Genomic DNA, 21,021 nt, shown 5'->3' with positions numbered 1-21,021 from the left:
TGCTCCCACTCAAGCAAACTGTTGGTGAAATCGAGGCATCAGTAAAGCTGCTATCGGAGAAGTGTGGTGATGTCTCTGTGAACCTTGCCAAGCATGATGGCGAGATAAAGACGCTCGCTGCCAAAGTGACTAAAATTGAGGCATCGTGCGCAAGCACTGAAATACAGGCCTTCCGCGCCGCCGTTAACGACCTGGTATATCATAGTTGAAAGCTTAACCTCGAAATTCATGGCATCAAGCAAGACAAAGACGAATCGCTCATGGACAAGCTAAACGTCATAGCGTCTAAACTGGAACTTGCTCCCCTAACCGAGGAAACTGTCTCCGACATCCATACGCTAAAATCAAGAAACACGACTCCGGGCATAATCATTCATTTTACTCGCCAGTCAACAAAGAACAAATGGCTTACGAAAAAAGAAACTCCTTCCACGCATCGTGCTTGATGCATTCATGCTGGAAAATCTGACGAAGCAGAATCGAATGCTCCTGAAGACGGCAAATGAATGGGCACGTGTCAATAATTTCATATTAGCATGGTACCGTAATGGCAAAGCCTTCGCAAGAAAAGAAGCGGGTCAGAATGCTTGCCTAATAAAGTGTGTGCATGACCTTGATGAGCTGGTCTTTTATGTCCGAGTAACGACACGCTTTTTTCTTTCATATCATAATGGCATCGTTGTGTGAAACTTATGTTTTTCCTTCCGAATTAAAGGCGTTCATTGGACCTGGGCACAATGGATCAGTTCGTTGCATTCATGTAAACTGTCAGTCCGCGAGAAACAAGACAGCTGAACTTGACGCCATGTTTAGCAGCCTGAATCTGGAGTTTCATTTTATTATGCTGTCAGAAGCTTGGTACCACCAGAGCTCGTTTCCCTCGCTGGTCCCGAACTATGATTCTTTTATTCAATCCAGAACTGCTTCACGTGGCGGTGGCGTCTGCATGCTAGTGCGAAAGTGCCTAAACGTTATATGTGTTGAGGAATTTTCGTGTGTCACTAATGATTATGAAGTGCTGTCAATCCTTCATGCGCGTACGGTTTACTCTGGTTTCTTATCGTCCACCGAATGGAAATTCCGATTGCTTTTTTATCTTCCTTCAAAGGCTTCTGGAATACACTTCCGATTTCCAGTACAAATATCATCCTCGGTGGTGACTTTAATATAGATCTTTGTGTTAACAGGGTCCTGAGGCGTGACTTTGAGCTATTGTTGCACTCTTTTGCCTGCCGTAATGTCATACGTTCTCCCACTAGAGTCCACTCTGATACTTCAACGTGCCTTGATTTGTTCATCACGAATTGCGGTCAGGCTGATATCAAATCTGGTGTTCTTTCATATCGCATCAGCGACCACATGCCAACTTTTTTTTAGCTGGAAACGTAAATGAAAAAATAAAAATAAATGTCTTCCTATATTTCAAACCATCACCAGCGATAACCTTGACCGCTTTCGCGAATGACTGTGTAAAGTTAACTGGAGTTGTGTTTATGATTCTCCATGCGCTGACACCACGCACGATCTGTTCACTAACACCGTTAGCATGTGTTATCAGAAACATTTTCCGTTCCGTTCACGAAAGCCTCACGCTTCCCGAATTCGCGAACCGTGGGTCACGAATGACCTATTTAAAAAAATTAAAGAAGAAATAGACTTTCTCACCGGTTTATTAATTCCAAAGATCCTGGTGATTTGCGAACCTTTAGATCCTTTGGTAACCGGCTTACAATACAGCTACGTACGGCTCATACGCCATATCTTAAAAAGAACTTTTTGACATGCCACAATGATAGCGTGAAACTGGCACAAGTTAAACACATTAACAAACAGAGAACTGTGTTATACACTTGAGAAGCACATTGTCATTAACGGTGATAAAATTTGTAGTGAGGCGCTTCCCGGTTGTTTTATTGATAATTTCACCAGTACATGTCAACAAACTGCCAGCCTGAGTGAATGTCAATTTATAGATGCTCACTGCACGGAATCAATATTTTTGAACCCTACAAATGAACATGAAATACCAATGCTTTTCCGTGACCTAAGTAACAGTAGTGCCTGTCATGCTGATGGCGTTTTTATCAGGTCCGTCAGCTATGTGCTTGGTATTATTTCACCTGTTCTTGCTCATATCTGCAATATATGTCGCTCCCAAGGCCAATTCCCAAAAAGAATGCAGGTGGCAAAGGTGCTCCCCATATTCAAAAAAAGGTGATAAAACACATATTTCGAACTACAGACCCATTTCCATGCTCCCGATTTTTTCCAAAGCAGTTGAGAAGCTTAGAACGACAGAAAGCTGAGCTAGTTTGTAAGGATTCAATATGCAAAAAAGAGGTGAGGCGTGCAGACAGGACACAAGAGTAGAGAAGTGGATAACACGAACGTCGACTAACAGCTGAAGGGAGCACTGAGGCGCAAAAAAGAAAGAAGACACAAAACTAATCTGCGCAAGTTCTGGAATGGTATCACCACGTGTCAGTCGGCTACATGTGCCGGCATAAGTGAGAGATAACTGTTAAAGCACTTAATCTCTTCCTTATGTAAAGTAATCGAAGGCTGATTCACGCACGCACTTCAACCATTATAGATATGCCATGCCTCTAGCATAAGACGCGTATCTTCATTCTTATGCCTGTAGAATATCGCGCATTCATCTAACTCTGGCGTGCAGTTACAATCCTGGCAATGTAGGGAAAGATTAGAAGGTGATCCACCGGTTAATGACCTGTTATGTTCGATTAGCCTCTGATTGATACATGGTCCCGTTTGCCCTACGTAGAACTGGCCACAGGTAAGGGGAATATTATAAACCATACCCATTCGACAGTCAGTAAAACTGTTGTTCTTATTGTGCTTCACTGGACAAATATCTCTTCTTTTTTTGCCTTTTACCTGCTCCTTTTTCCTCTGTACGACAGCACATATCTTACCTAGCTTATTGGGAGCAGTGAAAGCAACATTGATATCATATCTACTTGCAACTTTTTTAAGCCAGTGCGACGCTGAATGAATGTACGGAATAACCACTACTCTTTTTTTGCTATTACTGCTTTCTGTAACTACGTTCGTCCCCCTCGAAACCGACTTCTTAAGGCGCTTAGCCACAGTGGCCACTGCTACGCTAGGATAACCTACGTCTAATAGGCGCCGGACCTGCGCATTAAAACCAGCGCTCATTTTGTGCATGCAGGACCTGGTGAGAGAAGACTTAAGGCACGGCATGGCAATTCCGTTTTTTACTACTTTGGAATGCTTGGATTGAAAGTTCAGCAACGGCTTCAAAGATCTTGGGGAGTACTGCCAACAAACGTGATTTTGTTCTAAGACCAAGGAAATGTCAAGAAACTGAATTACGCGTCGCTTAGCAAATTCCTTGGTAAACTTTAATCCTCCTCCATAAAGTTTCACTTGCTCACTTTCTGAGGTAGCAGCGGAAACGAATTCTTTCCTATTGCAGAAAATCAGGTAATCATCAACGTAACGAAATATCTTGATAACGCTATCACCTAAGGTTTTCTCTATCTAGCTGTCAACCTACTCAGGTAAATGGTGGAAGTGCGTGCGTGAGTCAGCCTTCGATCACTTTACATAAGGAAGAGATTAAGTGCCTTAACAGTTATCTCTCACGTAGGCCGGCACATGTACCCGACTGACATGTGGTGATACCATTCCTGAGCTTGCGCAGATTAGTTTTGTGTCTTCTTTCTTTTTTGCGCCTCAGTGCTCCCTTCAGCTCTTAGTCGACGTTCGTGTTATCCACTTCTCTGCTCTTGTGTCCTGTCAGCACGCGTCACCTCTTTTTTGCGTAATGACTTGAAAAGATAATATTTTGTAGGTTATTCTGTTTTCTTCACAAACATAACTTATTAACCCCACATCAACACGCTTTCCCCAGATTCATGTCGACTGAACTAGCACTCCTTAAGCAGAAATAAGTAATCCTTGAAAATTTTGAGGCACGCTTATTAACCTTAGGTGTTTTTGTCGACTTATCTAAAGCCTTATATTCTACTGGTCATAAATTTTTGGTTCGAAAATTAACTTATTATGGCATCCAAGGCATTGCCTTCAGCTTACTTGAATCTTACTTGAGTCACAGAAAGCAATTTGTGCATGTAAACGGGTTATCATCCAGTTTCCTTCCTGTTCATGTAGGTGTCCCACAAGGAAGCATCTTGGGCCCTCTTTTGTTCAAAAATTTCGGCAACGACTTTATTAACAATAATTCTTGCACAATCTAAATTATGTATGCCGATGACACCACACTTCTTTTTTCATCCAAATCCCTGGATGACCTGGTGTTACGTGCTAACAGTGTGCTCTCTAAAGTACACCAGTGGTCGCACGAAAACGGTCTAACGATCAAGTCCACAAAAACCAAACCCTTGCTCTTTCATCCACCAAATATGAATATCGTGCTACCTGGAGATATTGTGCTTAACTCCTGTACTATTGAAGTTGCACAATCAATCAAATGTCTCGGTGTGCACTTTGATCATGATATGACATGGCGCTCTCATGTAGATTTCCTCACTGGCAAACTGTCACAGGTGTTGAGTGTTGTCCATTCCTTTAGGTACCTGCCGCAATCCGCGAAATTGCTGATTTATAAATCACTTTCCTTCAGTCACCTAAATTACTGCTGCCTCGTATGGGGCACAACTTCAACCATAAATATTCACAAGCTGTTTGTCATCCAGAAGAAATTTCCTCGTGTCATTTGTAATAAGCCTCGTGATTTTCATTCCGCTCCTTTTGAGTGCGCCTACAACCCTTAACTTGCCTGCCCTTATAAACCCGCGCTTGTTGCCAACCTACAGAAGATATGAGAAAAATATTTGCGCCCTCAGCTCTCTCGCTAATCTCACAAAACGAGAAACCCCTTACACAACTCGAGCTCCTGAGACTTGGTGTGTTCCTCAACTTCGTACTAATTATGGCCAGCAAATGTTATGCCGCTGGCTGCCCAGTTTACTCAATGATCTCACCAGATCCAGTATGGATGTGCTCACTTATTCCGCAAAAAATCTGCGAGAAGTGTTTCTGCGAACTTGACTCTGTACGGTTGTACTTTGTAAATTTAGCCCTCGGGGCTCTTGCTTTTTTCTTTTTTTTTTCTCCTTTTTTTTTCCTTAACACGTTTCCCACCTGCCCTGCTGCTGCTATTGTGAACAAAACGTGGGGCCAGCCAAGCTGCTTTCACTGTAGCTTTTTTCCCCTTGTTTTTCCACCACAACCATGTACATCCTTCCTTCTGGAAACAAAGAAATAAAAAAATGACAACCATCTTTAAAACCATTGCTGTTATGGCAAAACAAAGCATCATTTGTTAGTCAGAGCATTGTTATGTTTATTACTTTTGTCTGTCCACGTTTCCTGCGCTATTTCATAGTCCAAAGCCAAGTTAAGCCGACAAACCAAGCGACGCAGGGTTCTGATTGTTAGAATTTCGACGGTGTGCCGGATGTTATACTGCGCATTTCGCTTAGCAAAATGTAAGTTTGTGTTTTGTCTTTCGTTTTAATTTTACTTTTTGGTCGCTACAACAACTTGTCGGTGCGCTCATGCTGAGGTGCAGGCGCGTTGAAGTCACACAGTGATACGCACGCACACACACACACGCACACACGAGCACGCGCGCACACACACACGCTACACAGTCGAATGAGCGCGCACGTTATTTGTAACCCTGTGCGTCGGTGCCCCGTTCACAGGATGAGAGCTCGAGAAGCCGCGCAGCTGTCATGCAGGCCCGGGTGAATTACGTTTTATGGCAATGTCGACCGTATCCGTTGATTATGTCCACCGGACGGGTACTGAACATCTGGGAACAGTGCTAGGAATAGAACGGCAAAGATACCTTGTTTTCTCCCTCGCGATAAACGGCGATCATTTTGTCTTCGGCGATGTTCGCAACGGTGTGTCTGGCAGTGCTCTCGACGATTCTTTACAGGTATTGTTATAACCCCCAGCTTTATAGGAAGCGAATAATTTAAGAGGGCCTTTTCCGCCTCCTAAATTTGATAGTTTCGTTGAGAAAGCACAGCGAAATTTTTGTACTTCTTTTCACAGCAATTAGCAAATTTTCACCTGCATCTCTCGGCTGGCCAGTGAATACCCTTAACATAGGTAGTCAAGGATTGCAATCGTCCTTCAGCCTGTTAAATGTTGTGCAAGATAACCGACCCAAACAGATAATTCAGTGTTATTTTACTGTAGTTAATTTGTTCTCGGTTCCCCTTTCTTTTTGGACGTGATCTGCATTTATCCTTATCTCTTTGATGCAGCTTAGCCTATGTAGGACTGGTGTTACAGCACAAACAATCCACTTTTCTTTCTTCTTTTCTTTTGTTGAAAAGCACGCGGAAGATCTGCTACCTGCCAATTAAGACGTCTAAAGAATGTAAAGGGTAACGGGTGCACTACCGTGTAAAGGGTGCACTGCCTTGGACATATACAGGATGAGGCAAAATCACCGCACGGTACATTTTTCGGAAATGGGGCGTGTGTGCTTGGACAAAGGAGGCATCGTGTAATCGAGCCAATGGTATCCGAAAGGCGGTTGCGCTTTTCCCTACAAGAAGCAAGGTTTACTCTTAATATAGGTAAAATTAGCGGTGCGGATGTAATTCGCGCCAATATAGTCCAAAATTATGCGCATTACACTGTGACAATACAATCGCCTAGATGGGCCCGCCTGGCTTCGGAGTTAAAAAGAAAGGAGAGGAGAGTCCACCTAATGTCCACACAAAAGAAGACAATCTAAAAAAAAGGTTCGCTGATTTATCCTAACTCCTAGTAGCCAGGCGATAGCGAACACCTAAAATCCTCGAAGAACTCACAAATACACTACTTAGAATTTTCTGCAGCCTTCCCAGCGATCACTCAAGTGCGTTTTAAGTTTACATGGAGACAACAGTAGGGTGCTTCACCAGTTGCAATGGCACACGCCGACTATGCCAAGCTTCATTGAAATATTGCTGTACAACTGTTCGCTTTGATATATCGCCACTCCCAGTTTAGGCCACTCTCTACTACGTATTGTGGACTTGCGGCCGCGTAATCTGCGCCAGATGGCAAGATAAGGCTCTCAGAGACCGTCACAGGCAGACAAGCATGGAACACCACCTTTACTCGGCCGTGTACAGATACCAACTGCTGCGGCTGTTTTCCAGCTGGCCGCCGGCAAAGGCGGGCGTGTCCCGGAGCGGGCATCATGATGGTTATAGACGGGGTTGATGACTGCGTCCCACACTGCCTCTCTCCCACGGGAGAAGGAGAGGGACTAGTCGTCCGTGTATATCTTGTCCAAGACGACGTCGTGGAGTATGGTAGGCGGCCGCCTGCCACAAACGGCGTAAAGAGCCCAACTGATGGGCGCGGCGGGGGACTTGGAGCATACCATAAAGTGGACGAGGCAGGCGTCCTTCGTCCAAAGTGTAGTTTGAAGTGGGGTCCAATGGAGGTGCCGCTCGTCTAGGAGAAGTACCCTGGACGGCTCGGCCTCCATGTGGTGCTAATCAGTACAGAGCGGACGGCGTTGGAGCATCCAGGGTAAGAGGGCCTAGCACAAAGGACTGTCTAGGTTGCCACCGTGCGTCGTGCAACCAATGGGAAACGAGATGGCGAGTCTCGCCAGTAGGAGGCGATGAATGGTGCGCTGAACGTGGAGATAGCGATATGGATATAGCGAGGGTCGGGAGCTGGGTTGGTAGGGGTCGAAACAGTGTTGGTACATCTCAAAAGAATCACGCCGGTTCGCGTGAACTGGCTCGCCCCGCAGTGCGCAGCAAAAAAAAAAAAAAACAATAATGTGTCTTCCAGCGGCAGCTTGTATCTTCAATGAAGGTACCAGCGGAAGGAATAGTAAAAACGCGACGACACTAATGCGAAGTGCAGTAACATTTGAACAGGGAGAGATGTGTACGACCATGTATAGGACCAGCCAAAACACTGGTTGTAGCTTGTTCGAAACGACAAAGAATGTTTTCAATAGGGGAAGAGCCAATAGTGACGGCACACAAGAAGAAATATAGGCAGGACAAGGCGCTACTTGCAACTGTTTATTGAAGTCACAGGTGGCTGATTATATAGCCATGAGGAGAGGGGAACGAAAAAAGAGGGACACTGCATATGTGAATGCGCACGTGCGAGAACACTGAAGATATATATGAAGGGAATCACGCTTAATCTAAATCTAAAGCTTATCTAAAAACATGCTTTCATTCGTGTATATATTCAAAGACAACCGGCACAGTTGTTCCCTCATTTCCTAATCTCGTTTGCCTCCAACAATTCACGCGCAACAGAATCTTTACTTTTATACGTGATTGTCGTATCATGAAGCCTTGCTTTACATACTTGACCATTCTCTTTCCCCCAGGTCTTGCAATGAAGCGGCAAGTTTGAACCATATGCATTTTTCAATGAAAGCTTATGCTCCCGCAGGCGTTCATTAATACATCGGCCAGTTTGGCCGATATACTCTTTTCCACACTTCAGTGGTATGTGGTATACTACCCCTTCTTCACACTTAACAAAAGGATTCGTATGTTTAATAGAACACCCAACTTTTTTAATGTCATCCGGACCAATCAGGCGGCACAAAGTAGCAAGTTTTCGCGGCGCGGAAAAAACCACAGGAATTTTGTTATTTCATGGCGACGTGTTTCAGATTATGCGCCACTTTATGAGAATGTGGTATCACCACCGCTTTAGCTTTCTTTTCGACTGTTTGACCTTCTTCACTTCTTTTTCTTCCTTTTTTCCGTTTTTTTCAATAACGCCTCCGAAACTGCGCTTAAAAGCAAGCAAGGAAAGCCAGCCTTCCTCAACTTCAATATCTGGTCGTCAAAGCTTGCTTGTGCCTTATGACAAGGCGCAAGTAGCGCCTTGTCCTGTCTGTATTTCTTCTTGTGTGCCGTCTCTATTGGCGCTTCACCTATTGAAAGATATGCACCAACTAGCCCCACAACGTGTTTTACGACAAACAATGTTACTGAGATTCCTGGCTACCATAAAAGGCCATCTCACAGATGTGCTAAGGGCGTCGCTAAACCTCTTGCTTAGTTACTCAGCGGGTCTGTACGGTGCAATACCATGTCACTAAGCTCGTACTGAACATCAGTGCGACTCGAATTATGCTGGGCTGCCTGCTACAGCCGAGCGTAGTTGAAACGCTCGCGATCAGCATTGACACCCGCGTCCAGTCTCTTACCTAAAACAGTTGCGAAAATGTGGCTATCAGGGGAAAGAAACGGGATGGGACAACCGTGTTTACTAATGGGAAAATAACTTTTCTACTAAAATTAGAGCAAGGTTGAAACCAAATAAGATCATAGCTTTGTACCGCTGTGACGTGCGTTAGCCTCCTTCAGCGTTTTGCAAAGATCTTTATTTTGTAAGGGAACATTTATTGCTCACGCGAGCTCCCAAACGTCTTCATTGTCGAAAAACAACTTCAGCGATAACCTACGGCGATGCCGCGAACACAGTTTAAAGAATTCATGCAGCTAGCTCCTCTTAAGTAGCAAAACGAGCTTCAAGTCTCAAGGTCTGACTGTTCAGTAGGTCACCGCAATCTCCCTGGACAGCACTAAACCAACGAAATCCCTTTGAAGAGGAAGATTAAGCTTAGGGTCAACTCCAGTACCACCTATCCATGTACATGTAAAACCAAAGAGCGCTTTTGTTGAAGAACTCTTTTACGAATTTGAATAAAGTTCGCTTAATTTGAAAGAGAATGCTAACGCCTAGGGACTTCAGTAAGCAGACTTTTCATTTAAGGCCTGCACATATTTACAGAATTTACCAAAAAACGAGTCCTTTAAAAAAATAGAGGCATAAAGTTTACAAGGGCGTACCTCTGCACCAAAAACAATGTCGCTGTTCTGCAGAGTGCATGCGTTAGAAAATCTAAAGCTGACTGCTTTGAGATTCTAATTTCGAGCTTAAGTGAATTTGTTAGAATGTTTACAAGGATTTTTCGAAAGCTTCACTCATGCAATGATGGGGTTTGTAAGAGAGTCTTAAAATACATCGATGCGACTCGTCCGCTTCAGATGTAATATTAGGTGCAGTTTACAGAAATGTGAGAAAGTTATTCTCAAAAAGTTTTTATTGCTGAACTACACAGTTGTATACTTGATTGCTTTTCTTATGTTGCGTAATTTCCAACAATATTTATAAGCGAAATAACCACTCGCTTATGTTTTTTTTTTTTAGAAACAATGAAGCTCATCGAAATCGGTGCAATGCTTTCCAAGAAATATTTAGGCGGAAGCTTACTGAATGAGACCTGGTCAATATATATGTAACATTGTATATCTTCACATGTATTTTCTGGCTTCACATGAAATTTTGATACCAACTCGCCTTATAAACCTAGCAATAGAGCGATTCATTTGTTTCCATGTATTTATACCGGAGCCCCCGAGCTAAGACTGCCGCCTAACGATATCACAATGATGCGCGCCCCCTTTGCCAGGTTGAGATGAACTTGAGTCTTTCTAGAGTCCCAGCGTTGGCAACTCTAGACCACACTATGCCGCATACCGCCAATGGATTGTGTCATTTCCGCTTGATCCATCTGGTGAATCATGGGCGTATGGCTCGCTAAGCATATCAACGCTCACTGAAACGTGTAATCGTTGCATGGTATGAATGGCTGCAAAAGCCGCGGCCTGTCAGGACGTAGCGCTATAGGAGCAGCTGCTGTCGTTCATATATGGCTGCTCGCTGCACTTGCATGGTGTCTTAAATGTTTGCTGCTCACCTTCGGGCATTCACCCCGGGAAAATGCTGCCATTCGTAGCTGAGAACCGAAACGCTGAGTTTTGTAAGCAAGTTATAGCTCTTTTCCGCTTCTTCTTTAAAGGTTTTCCGAAAATGAAGTGTTTTAAAACAGCCGAGTTCTCGGGGACGAAAACAAGCGTCGTTTTAATCACGCCCCGTCATGAAAAAGCCATGGCGCGGCTTTCACACGTGGCCGGATATACACTAGCTTCATTAAGTGAACGAGCATCGCCTGCATCATAAATTTGCAACAGCTGCCAAAAATATATCCTTTACCGACGGCAGAACTCGCACCGCCACACATGCTTGGATACTAATAATTTATACAGTTTATATGATTGTAGTCAAGGGACTGCTCCACAAGCAAAATCTCAGCATGCCGCCAATGTTTAGAAGGAGGGGCTTCTTGAGGGCTTTAATTTAGGTATTAAGCGAATGTTTGCAAGTTTATACGGCCGACACATTTAGTGCCCTCCGTTCGTATAGGTGTCTACTAATTGGCTATCGCAATCGATGCTTCTCTTTCCAGGCGAAATTTCGACTGTTTTATCGCGTTAGCAATTATATGGACATTGCAAGCGAATGTTAGCCTTCGCCGTAGCCGCGGTGAGGTTCCATATATAGTTAGGTATACGTATGCTATGAACCATGCCATGTTATATGAAATGCTCTATATGCGGCTCATATTGCCACACCTGTTTATCTCTATAGTTGCTCAAACCAGGTCAACACTCTTGAAAGCATTATTCCTCAGAATTTCCAGAACGGCAACCTACAAACAAATGCTTTAAAACAAAGCACCGACGGCACATCCCTTATTTCTTCCATCTTCTCACACTTAAATATTACAACTTCGAAAAACTAAATGCGCTAATACCTTAAACTGATTTAATTTTATTGGCACGGCTGTGTACTACCTCCGGGACCATCCCAGGAAAGAGGTTCGAAACATACCCGATACGGAAAAGGGATGGTACAGTCGCTAAGAAATACGTTCGCTTTACTTAATAAAGATAGATGACTTAGTCAGATGGCAGGATTCAAACAAATGATACCCAAGCACAACAGCTCATCCGTGATTAGTCGGCTTACGGTTACTACAATTCATAAAGCCATACAGCTACAAGTCATAAATTTCACGTAATATTCTAACATGTTGCTATCTCATTCATTGCTTCCCCCTGGTGACGAAACTGTGATAATTTTCGACCACTTTCAATTGCATTTATTTCGTAAATAGGCAAGCATTTCTATGGCTACCCAACGAGGAAACCTGCCCGTCACGTCATACGAATGGCCTTAAAGAAAACAATGTATAAAGCAACAGTTTCTATGAAGGCTTTGTTGAAAGATTTGGTTATGGTGGAATAGAATCCATCTCTGCAACCACATGTATAGCCGACTTGGCGCATTGTATACATCAGAGAAATTCTAATTTTGGGAAATTTATTGCCAAACACGCCACATCCCTGTTGCCTTTCGGTGGTCGCCGTATACGCTTTCCATTGGCGTTTTCCTTCTCGCACCGAAATGCCACCGATCCATCAGAGCTCATGCGCTTCACGTCGCGCAACACAGACTGATAAGCCGTCAGTGACTTGATAAGGATTATAAGGACTGATAAGGGGTCATATGGGTCTCATTACGGTTAATAATAGTTCGATGCGGATAGATGAGGTGCTAAAGAGCGATAAGGACTTACAATGACCGGATCATATCTGATACCGTGAATACACACTGGTAATGGTTGATAAGGGTCTTATCGAGCCAGACTAGGTTGATAAGAACCGATACGGTTCATAAGGGTCAGATTATGTCCGCTAAGGACAGGTTAGGGTGAATAACGACCGGATCCAGTCCGATAAGGTCGATAACGACTGATTAAGGTTTATAAGCTTTATTTTGGTTGGATCAACTTTGATAACGCTGATAATGACACCCTGTAACATGGATATGAGCAAGTGGAAAAATGCTTATGCATATCTGGACAACAGCAAGAGGAGTTTTTACGTGTATCGTTATTTCTTTCTGCAGCGTATGTGCAAAGTAGATGTTATGCTGCTACACCGTCATGTTGCTCTAGCCAGGCCTATGTTTCCGACTGTATTATTCCTCAGGATTTCAAAGAATTGCGGCCTGAAAGCAACAGTCGTAAATAATTTCATTCACAACACGTGTTTTTTATCTAAAGTTTTTCTGACTATTGAAAAGAATAAAAAATATTTGCGTTCGCAATCTGCAAATGATTTGATTTCATCGGTGCCTCTATTTACCGGCTGCTCAATGGAAACTATGCCATACCATTAGAGGCCATACACGCCGTGTTGAACCTTTCAAGGGTGCCAGCAAATTTGTCTCCCCCCATTATAAGTTGCAGCATCGTCGGCGCCACGCAGTAAAATGCATACATGGCGGGGCTTCGCTTTGATAGGTTTGAACCGATTGCCGGCTAATGATACGCGATGACTGGAGTTGCCCTCTAATGTAACATTGTTGTGTGAAACACGCAGAACGTTGTTTTTATATGTGAAACAAACGCAGACGAAGACTAGAACATAAGCCGCACTGTTTGTGAGCATTTCGTACTTCCTTGGTGCTTCTTGTACGTGTTAAGTTTGCGTTCTCCTTACAATGTTGCCATTTCTGTTGCACCACTTACTTAATGAAGTATTCTTTTTCCGCTTATCTTCTACTAGTTACCTAAGATACCCTAGTCCTGCAAATTGAATTTAAAGTAGCATATCGCGCACTCTTGCGCATATATATTCTTCTCTTTATTTAATTCTACGTGAAGTGCATGACACCTACTAGGTTCACTTGGGTGAGCTGCGCGACTATAACAGCGTGACCATGTCTAATTTACTGTGCCAACAATTTAACAGCATGCACAGGTTGTTTCACGCAGTCTTATTTTTATCGCAGTAAGAATAAAAATGTAGCCGTTAAGCACAGAGCCACCTTTCCATGGCTACGTGCATGACAGCAATGCGAAGAGTTCCAATTAGGTTACGTGTAGAACTACGTTTTCTTTAAGCTAATAATGGGCGATTCCTTACTTCAAGTGAACAACGCTACACTAATGTGCGAATTATAATAGCCGCCGGCAGAATCGGTGCTATGACTGCCATATATGTCGCACATGATCCTCGCAACAACCTTTATTCTCTTTCCTTCAGCATCAGAGAATCGAAGTAACAAAGTACAGATCACTGGCAAAGCGGAAAAATTTCTGCTAAATAGGATTACAACCACATAATAAAAAACACGTAGACTCAACTCCAGTTGAAGTATTTTTGGTGTGACTAGCGCATGAATCGTTCGTGTGTGTGTGAGCTTTCGAGGTAATAAATATTAGTAATAAAGAGCAGTGTGCTACAGGAAGTAATAAGTCTACTTGCAGTAAATTGTGGACAGGCTCGACATATTGCACGCATGCTTACATGCAGTACATCGTAACTGCTTTTTGTACGTAAGAGCGAGTGACCAAATGATAAATGAAGGGGAGGGAGGTTAACCAGGACTAAGCCCGGTTGGCTACCCTACACTGGGAAAAGGGAAAACGGGACAGAAAGAATAAAAGAAGAAGAGAAAGCCCACTGAGGATATCATTCGGTCATTCGGTCCGGATCACCAACGCTGACTCAGTCCGGTAGCTTTCAAATAAAGCAGCAGCGCTTTAGTGGCCTCATGTAGCTGCCATATTTATTTTCAATACTGCCACTCTCAATTAAGAGCATAGCAGGTGGACATAACAAAGACAATCACGTTTGAAAAGTACAAGTAAAAACAACAACAAAAAAAAGAATCGACAAGGAAATACCGAAGCACATCCGCCAATGTAGCATTAAAGAAATAAATGTGGGTTAAGCAATTTTTCAAGCAAAGACATCAATATAACAATAAAGTTTAACAGTGCACAATCGATTACATTGTGAAAAAAAATTACAAATTCAAATTATTATTCGAGAAAAAAGAGAAGAAAGCAAGCTTCTATACAGAGCATTTAGGGCAAAGATAACTTACAAATACAAATTAACATTTCGAAAGCGTGCATGAGGCACACACGAAATGAAGCACAACCACGAGGATTGTTTACAACCAGTTTGCCAAGCAAAGAGAATCAACGCCCTATCGATCATGCACAATTTGCAAACACCACAAAATAAGATTGCAAATAAGAAAGCAAAGAACAACCAGGCACAGGACTGCAGTCGGTTACAAAAATGGGAATGTAATAATAAAGCAAGCAAGTGCTAGTACAAGAAAATATTTATGTGCAATAGTATAAGCAATCTCTTACACCAAGACAATCGGCACACGTTTCAACCGTCATCACCAGCAAATGTTAGGAAAGGAAATACATTGTAGAAGTTCACGAATCTAAGAAATCGGAACTAGCGTTCAAATGAGAGAGAGTGAGCGGCAATGGCGATGGTACTAGAGGTTAGATGTATGTTCTAACTTTGCACTGAAAGCGGACACTGTTTCGGCGTCCGTGACATCCGGATTTAACCGATTCCATGCGCGTATCGTAAGTGGAAAAAAAAAACGATTGCCCAAACGAGTCATTGTTGAAAGAATATTCAGTTAATATGTATTTGTGCTTATGACGAGTCGGCCGCGACTGTGAAAATGCGATATACTTAGACACATCTTATAGATGTCATGCAGCAGCTGGTAGAAAAACTCGAGACGTGCCTGTTTTGCCCTTGTGGATAGAGTGCTAATGCCAGAAGAAGCTATAAGGTTAGTGGGAGAGTCCGTGCGTTTATACTTGTTACACATAAATCTTATGGCTTTGCGCTGTACTGGCTCCAATTTTGTTATACGAGTTAGGGAATGAGGGAACCAAATTGTGTTAGCATATTCTAACACTGGTCTAACGAATGTAGTGCGATATGCGAATGTGATGACGAATGTAGTGCGATATGCGAGGCCATGTTCTCAAGATCTTGTTCGAGGTGAACGGCTTTCTATCTAGCAGATTGAGAGCAGTGCAGAGGTCATGTCTTTCATTTTCAAAAGATGGGCAGTAGTACAGTCGATGTTCTATAGTTTCCTCGACACCACAGGCATTGCACTGGTCGCTATCAGCCAATCAAATAAAAAAAAGTATATGCGTTGGTGAATGCGACGCCCAAGCGTAAGCGGCACATCATTGTTTTCTCATTACTCGGGAGCCCTGGTAACAGCCACAGTTGCACATCGAAATTCAAGTGTGTGCCACTTCTCGAATGTCATCTGGTGTGCTAGCTTCCTTAAGTGTTGGGCTGCGTCAGTCCGCGATAAAGGTACAGAAACAGGGGTTCCTCCTTCGTGTGCTTTCCTAGCAGCTTCGTCAGTGAGGTCATTACCGGAGATACCGCAATGGCCAGGTAGCCACTGAACCGGCACCTCGGAGGGCAACAAGCTACGAACCAGTGGATGTTGTCAAGTGAGAAATCTTGTATCGGGAGCTTATTGATCGTGATGGTATAACCACTACGCCGGTGGAGCTGGTCTGATTGGAAGAGCCATCCGTCTATATGTGGGCTCAGTCAAAGTAGAAAGTGTGCAAACAATACAGAGCAGCTTGCTTCAAGGCCAAGGTAGGCCTGTCGGTCTCCTTTCTTATCCCTGGAACCGTAAGACGCACTTGAGGTTGTTTTAAACACCACAAAGCTGAGGTTGAACGTGCTGACAGTGCGAAGCCCGATGATAAGCAGGCACTATGGATGCTGACCTCGTTGGAGAAGGAGGCCTGTGGTCGTTGTTCTGGCAGGCAGGCAAGAGAGCTTGACTGAATCCGTGAAACATGATGAACATGGGCCCTAAGCGTGTCCGTGCAGGCGTAAGTCGTGGTCGGGTGGTCTTGAGCCATTGTAATGGTTCCTGTGGTGGAGGCGCTCCGCGTAAGGCCTAGACAAGCACTTAGTGCCTGTGCTTGCACGCTCTGAAGTTCTCGAAGGTTTGACTTGTATGTTTTAGCAAGCACGGGAGAGCTATAGCGTAGGAATCCAATAAAAACTGGTCGATGTAACTGTAGCATGAAGCCCACTGACGATCCTTATGTTTTGCCGGCGATGAACTTGAAGACGTGAACAATAGATGTGCGCTTCTTCTTCAAGTGGGCAACCTGAGGGCTTCAAGGGAGGTCCCTGTCTACGACGACGCCCAAAAACCGACGGTTTCTCTTGTAGGAGATAGGCTGGTCATTGATGTAGACTGGATAACAAGTCATCGCTTTTCGCGTAAAAGCGACTAACAAAGCTTTTTCTGTTAAGATGGTAAGGCCTTGTGTGTGAAGATAGTCAGATGCCTGTGTTGCTGCTTTCTGTAGCCTTGCGCGAAGCTACAGGTGAGTGACCGCTGATGTCCAGATGCAGACGTCATCGGCGTAGATTGAGACACTCACTGTTTCCGGTAGGGATTCGGCCAGCCCAAGAAGCGCGAGGTTGTAAAGAATAGGGCTTGGAACACCGTCTTGGGGTGGGTGGGGGGGAAAAGGAAAAGGAATACCGACCACTACACATCGGCATGTGTAGTGGTCGGTATTCGGACCAGCTTCCGTACGTAAGAATAGGGACCCTTGTGTCAAGTAGTTTCTTAGCCATCAATAGAGCCGCCCTTCTAGTTTAATCGTCAAAAGGGCGTCTAGAATGGTTTGATGGCAAACGTCGTAAGCGCGTTTCACGTCAAGAAAGAGCGCTACTGATAATTGCTTCCGAGATTTGTGATGTTCTACAGATGGTACTAGTTCGATGACACTGTCAATCGATGGACGACCTCGTCGAAATCCCGCCATAGAGTCGGGGTAAATTTTGAGGTGTTCAATGTACCATTTGAGACGCATGAGCATCATACGTTCCATGAGCTTCCCCATGCAGCTGGCAAGTGTTGTAGGCCGATACGATGCCAGTTCGAGCGGTGAGTTTCCTGGCTTTTAGCAGTGGTACCAGGCGGCTGCGTTTCCATTCCTGTGGGACGACACCATCTTGCCATGAATAATTAAAAAGGGTGAGGAGTTCCCTTCGTGCTTCTCAACCTAGGTGGCGCAAAGCAGTATATGTTATGCCATCGGGCTCTGGGGAAGACGAACACCTACAGAGCGTCATAGACGCTTCTAGCTCTTTCATAGAAAATGGAGCGTCCATACTTGTATCGCGTGGACCGGGGATGTTGCCTAAAGCCATGTCAGGGACTAAAACTGTGCCGTCGGCGACTTTCGCACAAAGTTCCTCTGCAACGTCTATCTCACGGCGGGTTTGATAGAGAGCAAGGGCGCTAAAAGGGTGTCGTTGCTGAGGTCTTGAGCGAAGACTCCGTAGAGTACGCCACACACGGGACAATGGCTTGCGGGGGTCCAGTAACTCGCAAAAGCATTTCCATCTTTGATCCGCCAGCTTATCCATTCGGCGTTTTATCTTGTTTTGCGTGCGCCGAGCTTCTCTGAGGCCAAGAATTGACTTCGTGCGCCTGTACCACCTTTCAGCTCGGCGACGTAGTGCACGAAGCCTTTCCAATTCAATGTCATTCTCTGTACGCTTTGATTAATGTCTGAAGCAGCGTGTACAATCTTGCATTGCGTCTGCAATTATGCCTTCGAATCTGCGTGCGATATGCTTCTTGCATATGTCTTCTACACAATCTTGAAAGACTGACCAGTCGATTTGGCGAGATACAACCGGTAATGCGGCGTCTAGTGCATCGATTCTCACATAGGTCGGAATGTGGTCACTTCCATGGGTTTCAATATCAGTGAACCACTGCACACTCAAAGTCAGGCAACGTGACACTAAAGTCAAGTCAAGGCAGCTGCTGCACGTTGTTCCTCGCTGAAATGTCGGGTTTCCGTCATTTGTAAGGCACAGGTTGTGGTCCGATGCAAAGTATATTAGAGACCTGCCCCTCAAATTTATCCTGCAACTTCCCTAAATATGGTGGTGAGTGTTAAGTCCCATGTTATTATCCAGAGAACGGGAGTAGCAGCCATAACCTATTCTAGTAGTTTGCTATCAAATTGACTTGTTGGAGAAAGGTAGACTCCAAAAAAAGTAAAAGACTGCCTCTTCTTTTTCACAGTAACACAGACGTATTGGTTACCGTCGTGTGGCGCTACGGGTTGGGGAAAATACGTAAGGTCCTTGCGAATGTAAACCAGAACCTTATTACTAAGGACACAAATGTTTGAAACAAAAGGTTCATATTCTAATAGTCTTATGGAGGCTGATAAGTTCAGTTCACAGATAACTAGTATAGGAAAGTGGTTTTCAAACACGAACTGTCGAAAATCAGAAATACGTGACATCAAGCCTCTCGCATTCCATTGCAATATGGAGGCACTTTCGTCATCATCCTGGAACGATCGCTGTTGTTGTCGATGAGCCATGGCTCGGCTGTAGAAGTTTTCAAACACTGGACTTATGATGGCTCGCTAAAACCGGATTGATGGCATCCCGCTCTTGCAACGCACTTCGAGCTGTTCGTGTCTGTAGCTTGTCCAGAAGAACACGAATAGCACTCACCAGAGAGCTGATCATGACAACAATTTGTTGATCTTGGTCCGTGAATTTATGAGGAACAGACTAAGTGTCTCTTTCTGTAGAAGTCGGATTTCGCTCAGTATGGGCATGTAGCTTCCAGAATGCAGGCCAAGCGCCAGCAGCCGTGCTGTTCGTTGCAGCTTTTTCCTTTGAGCTGACTGCGTTTGGCCTCGGCGGAAGAGTGGGCAGTAATGTATGTGGGTGGCGTTCTGCAGAAATTTTTGGGGCTCTTGATGAACGTTGGCGACGTGATCGTTATCGCTTAATAGATATTGCTGCTTCTCGGTGAGACGAGTGGTCTCTAACCATTTTCTTCAATAGTGCCATTTCCTTGCGAATCAAAGGGCATTCCTTCGAGGATGCATCGTGAGGGCCGCTGCAGTTTCTTCACTTCAGCACACTGGCCTCACACGTGTTAGTGGTGTGGGGCCCATTGCAGCGAGAACAGATGGTAGTGTTCTTGCACACAACACTCACATACCCAAACTTCATGTACTTCCAGCATTGCAGCGGTTTTTGTATAAAGGGGCGAACTGCATGTCGGAAGTGGCCCACTTTTACATGCGACTGGAGGGATTCGCCCTTAAATATCATCTTTACAAATCATGACGTGCCGATACGAAACGCGTTTGTAATGATGGTGTTGTCTGTAGCCGGCTTGATTAAGACCGACAGATCGGAGTGGGTGGAAACGTGCCAAGCATCTCAGCACGCTGGCTTCCCTAGATAAAGGGTACTCTGCGCCGCTTGTCGACGAATGTCTTTGTGGCGTCACAGTTTCAATATCAGGCTAGTGTGCTAGATACCCTTTTGCAATCGGACAATTTGGCTAGTGTGCTAGATTTGCTGCAATCGGACAATTTTATTAATGTTTACCCAAATGTTTATACCACGATCCGCACACTAACAATGATTATCATTCTGGCTGAATTGTATGAAACTGTATGAAACTCTATGCTTGAACTGGTAAACTACTTCACTTCACCGTTATAGATGGCGCCGCCATAGCGGTAATCTAGTTTAGTGTTAGAGGCTAGATACGTGCGAAAAAGTGCCTCCACATTGGCAGAAATGCTCTAAAATACACCTCAAGCACAAGAAAAACTCGTGCCGTGACCGCTAAGCGACAGTCTAGCAATTATATCTCTATCAAATCGTGTATCCAGTGATATCTTATGAAGAGGCTTGGGTATCCCCTGGAGTTCCAGCCTCACGAGCACCTTCCTCGCCGTTATATACCCGCACACTCACGTGGTGAGATGAGTGTGAATCGAGTATCGCCTTCGGGAGGATTGGTGAGGCTGAGGTGAGGGCGGGCGGACGTTTTGAGGGTAGAACATGAAAGGGTGCGTTGACCGTGTGAGGTCAAATGAGGAAAAGGCCATTCGGTTGTCGAAGTGCAGAAAAGTGTTTCACGACTGCATAAAAACATTTGAAGGATGCTTAAATTTCACCTTTAAGAGTGGAACGCGATAACATTCAAAGATCACTGACTGTTTCCTACACTTCCCGGCAACAGCAGCTTATGTAACCCTAATGTTTATTGCAATATGCCCGCGACAAGCGCTTCACACAAATGCAAGCTTTCTGGTGGAAACGCGGCCTCTTGCTTGGGCACATCACCGGAGGGCAAGCTCCGCCGCGCCAGAAAAAGTACACCATTTCCAGGTTTCCCTTACAGTTTCGCACATTTATTATT

At 44.4% G+C, this 21,021-nt stretch overlaps 1 protein-coding gene across 1 annotated transcript in view; it reads left to right on the top strand.

Moving 5' to 3' along the window:
- The first annotated feature begins 4,517 nt into the window (after positions 1-4,517).
- LOC126528880 (cytochrome P450 3A13-like) overlaps positions 4,518-21,021 on the top strand; it is a 103,537-nt gene continuing 87,033 nt past the window's right edge. Inside the window, exon 1 of the mRNA XM_050176472.3 lies at positions 4,518-5,959. Within this exon, the coding sequence (XP_050032429.2) occupies positions 5,913-5,959 (47 nt within the window). The 5' untranslated portion in view covers positions 4,518-5,912. The remainder of the gene's footprint in view (positions 5,960-21,021) is intronic.

Source organism: Dermacentor andersoni, chromosome 8 (genome assembly GCF_023375885.2).
Source record: "Dermacentor andersoni chromosome 8, qqDerAnde1_hic_scaffold, whole genome shotgun sequence".
NCBI lineage: Eukaryota > Metazoa > Arthropoda > Arachnida > Ixodida > Ixodidae > Dermacentor > Dermacentor andersoni.
This window is presented reverse-complemented; position numbering and strand designations above follow the sequence as displayed.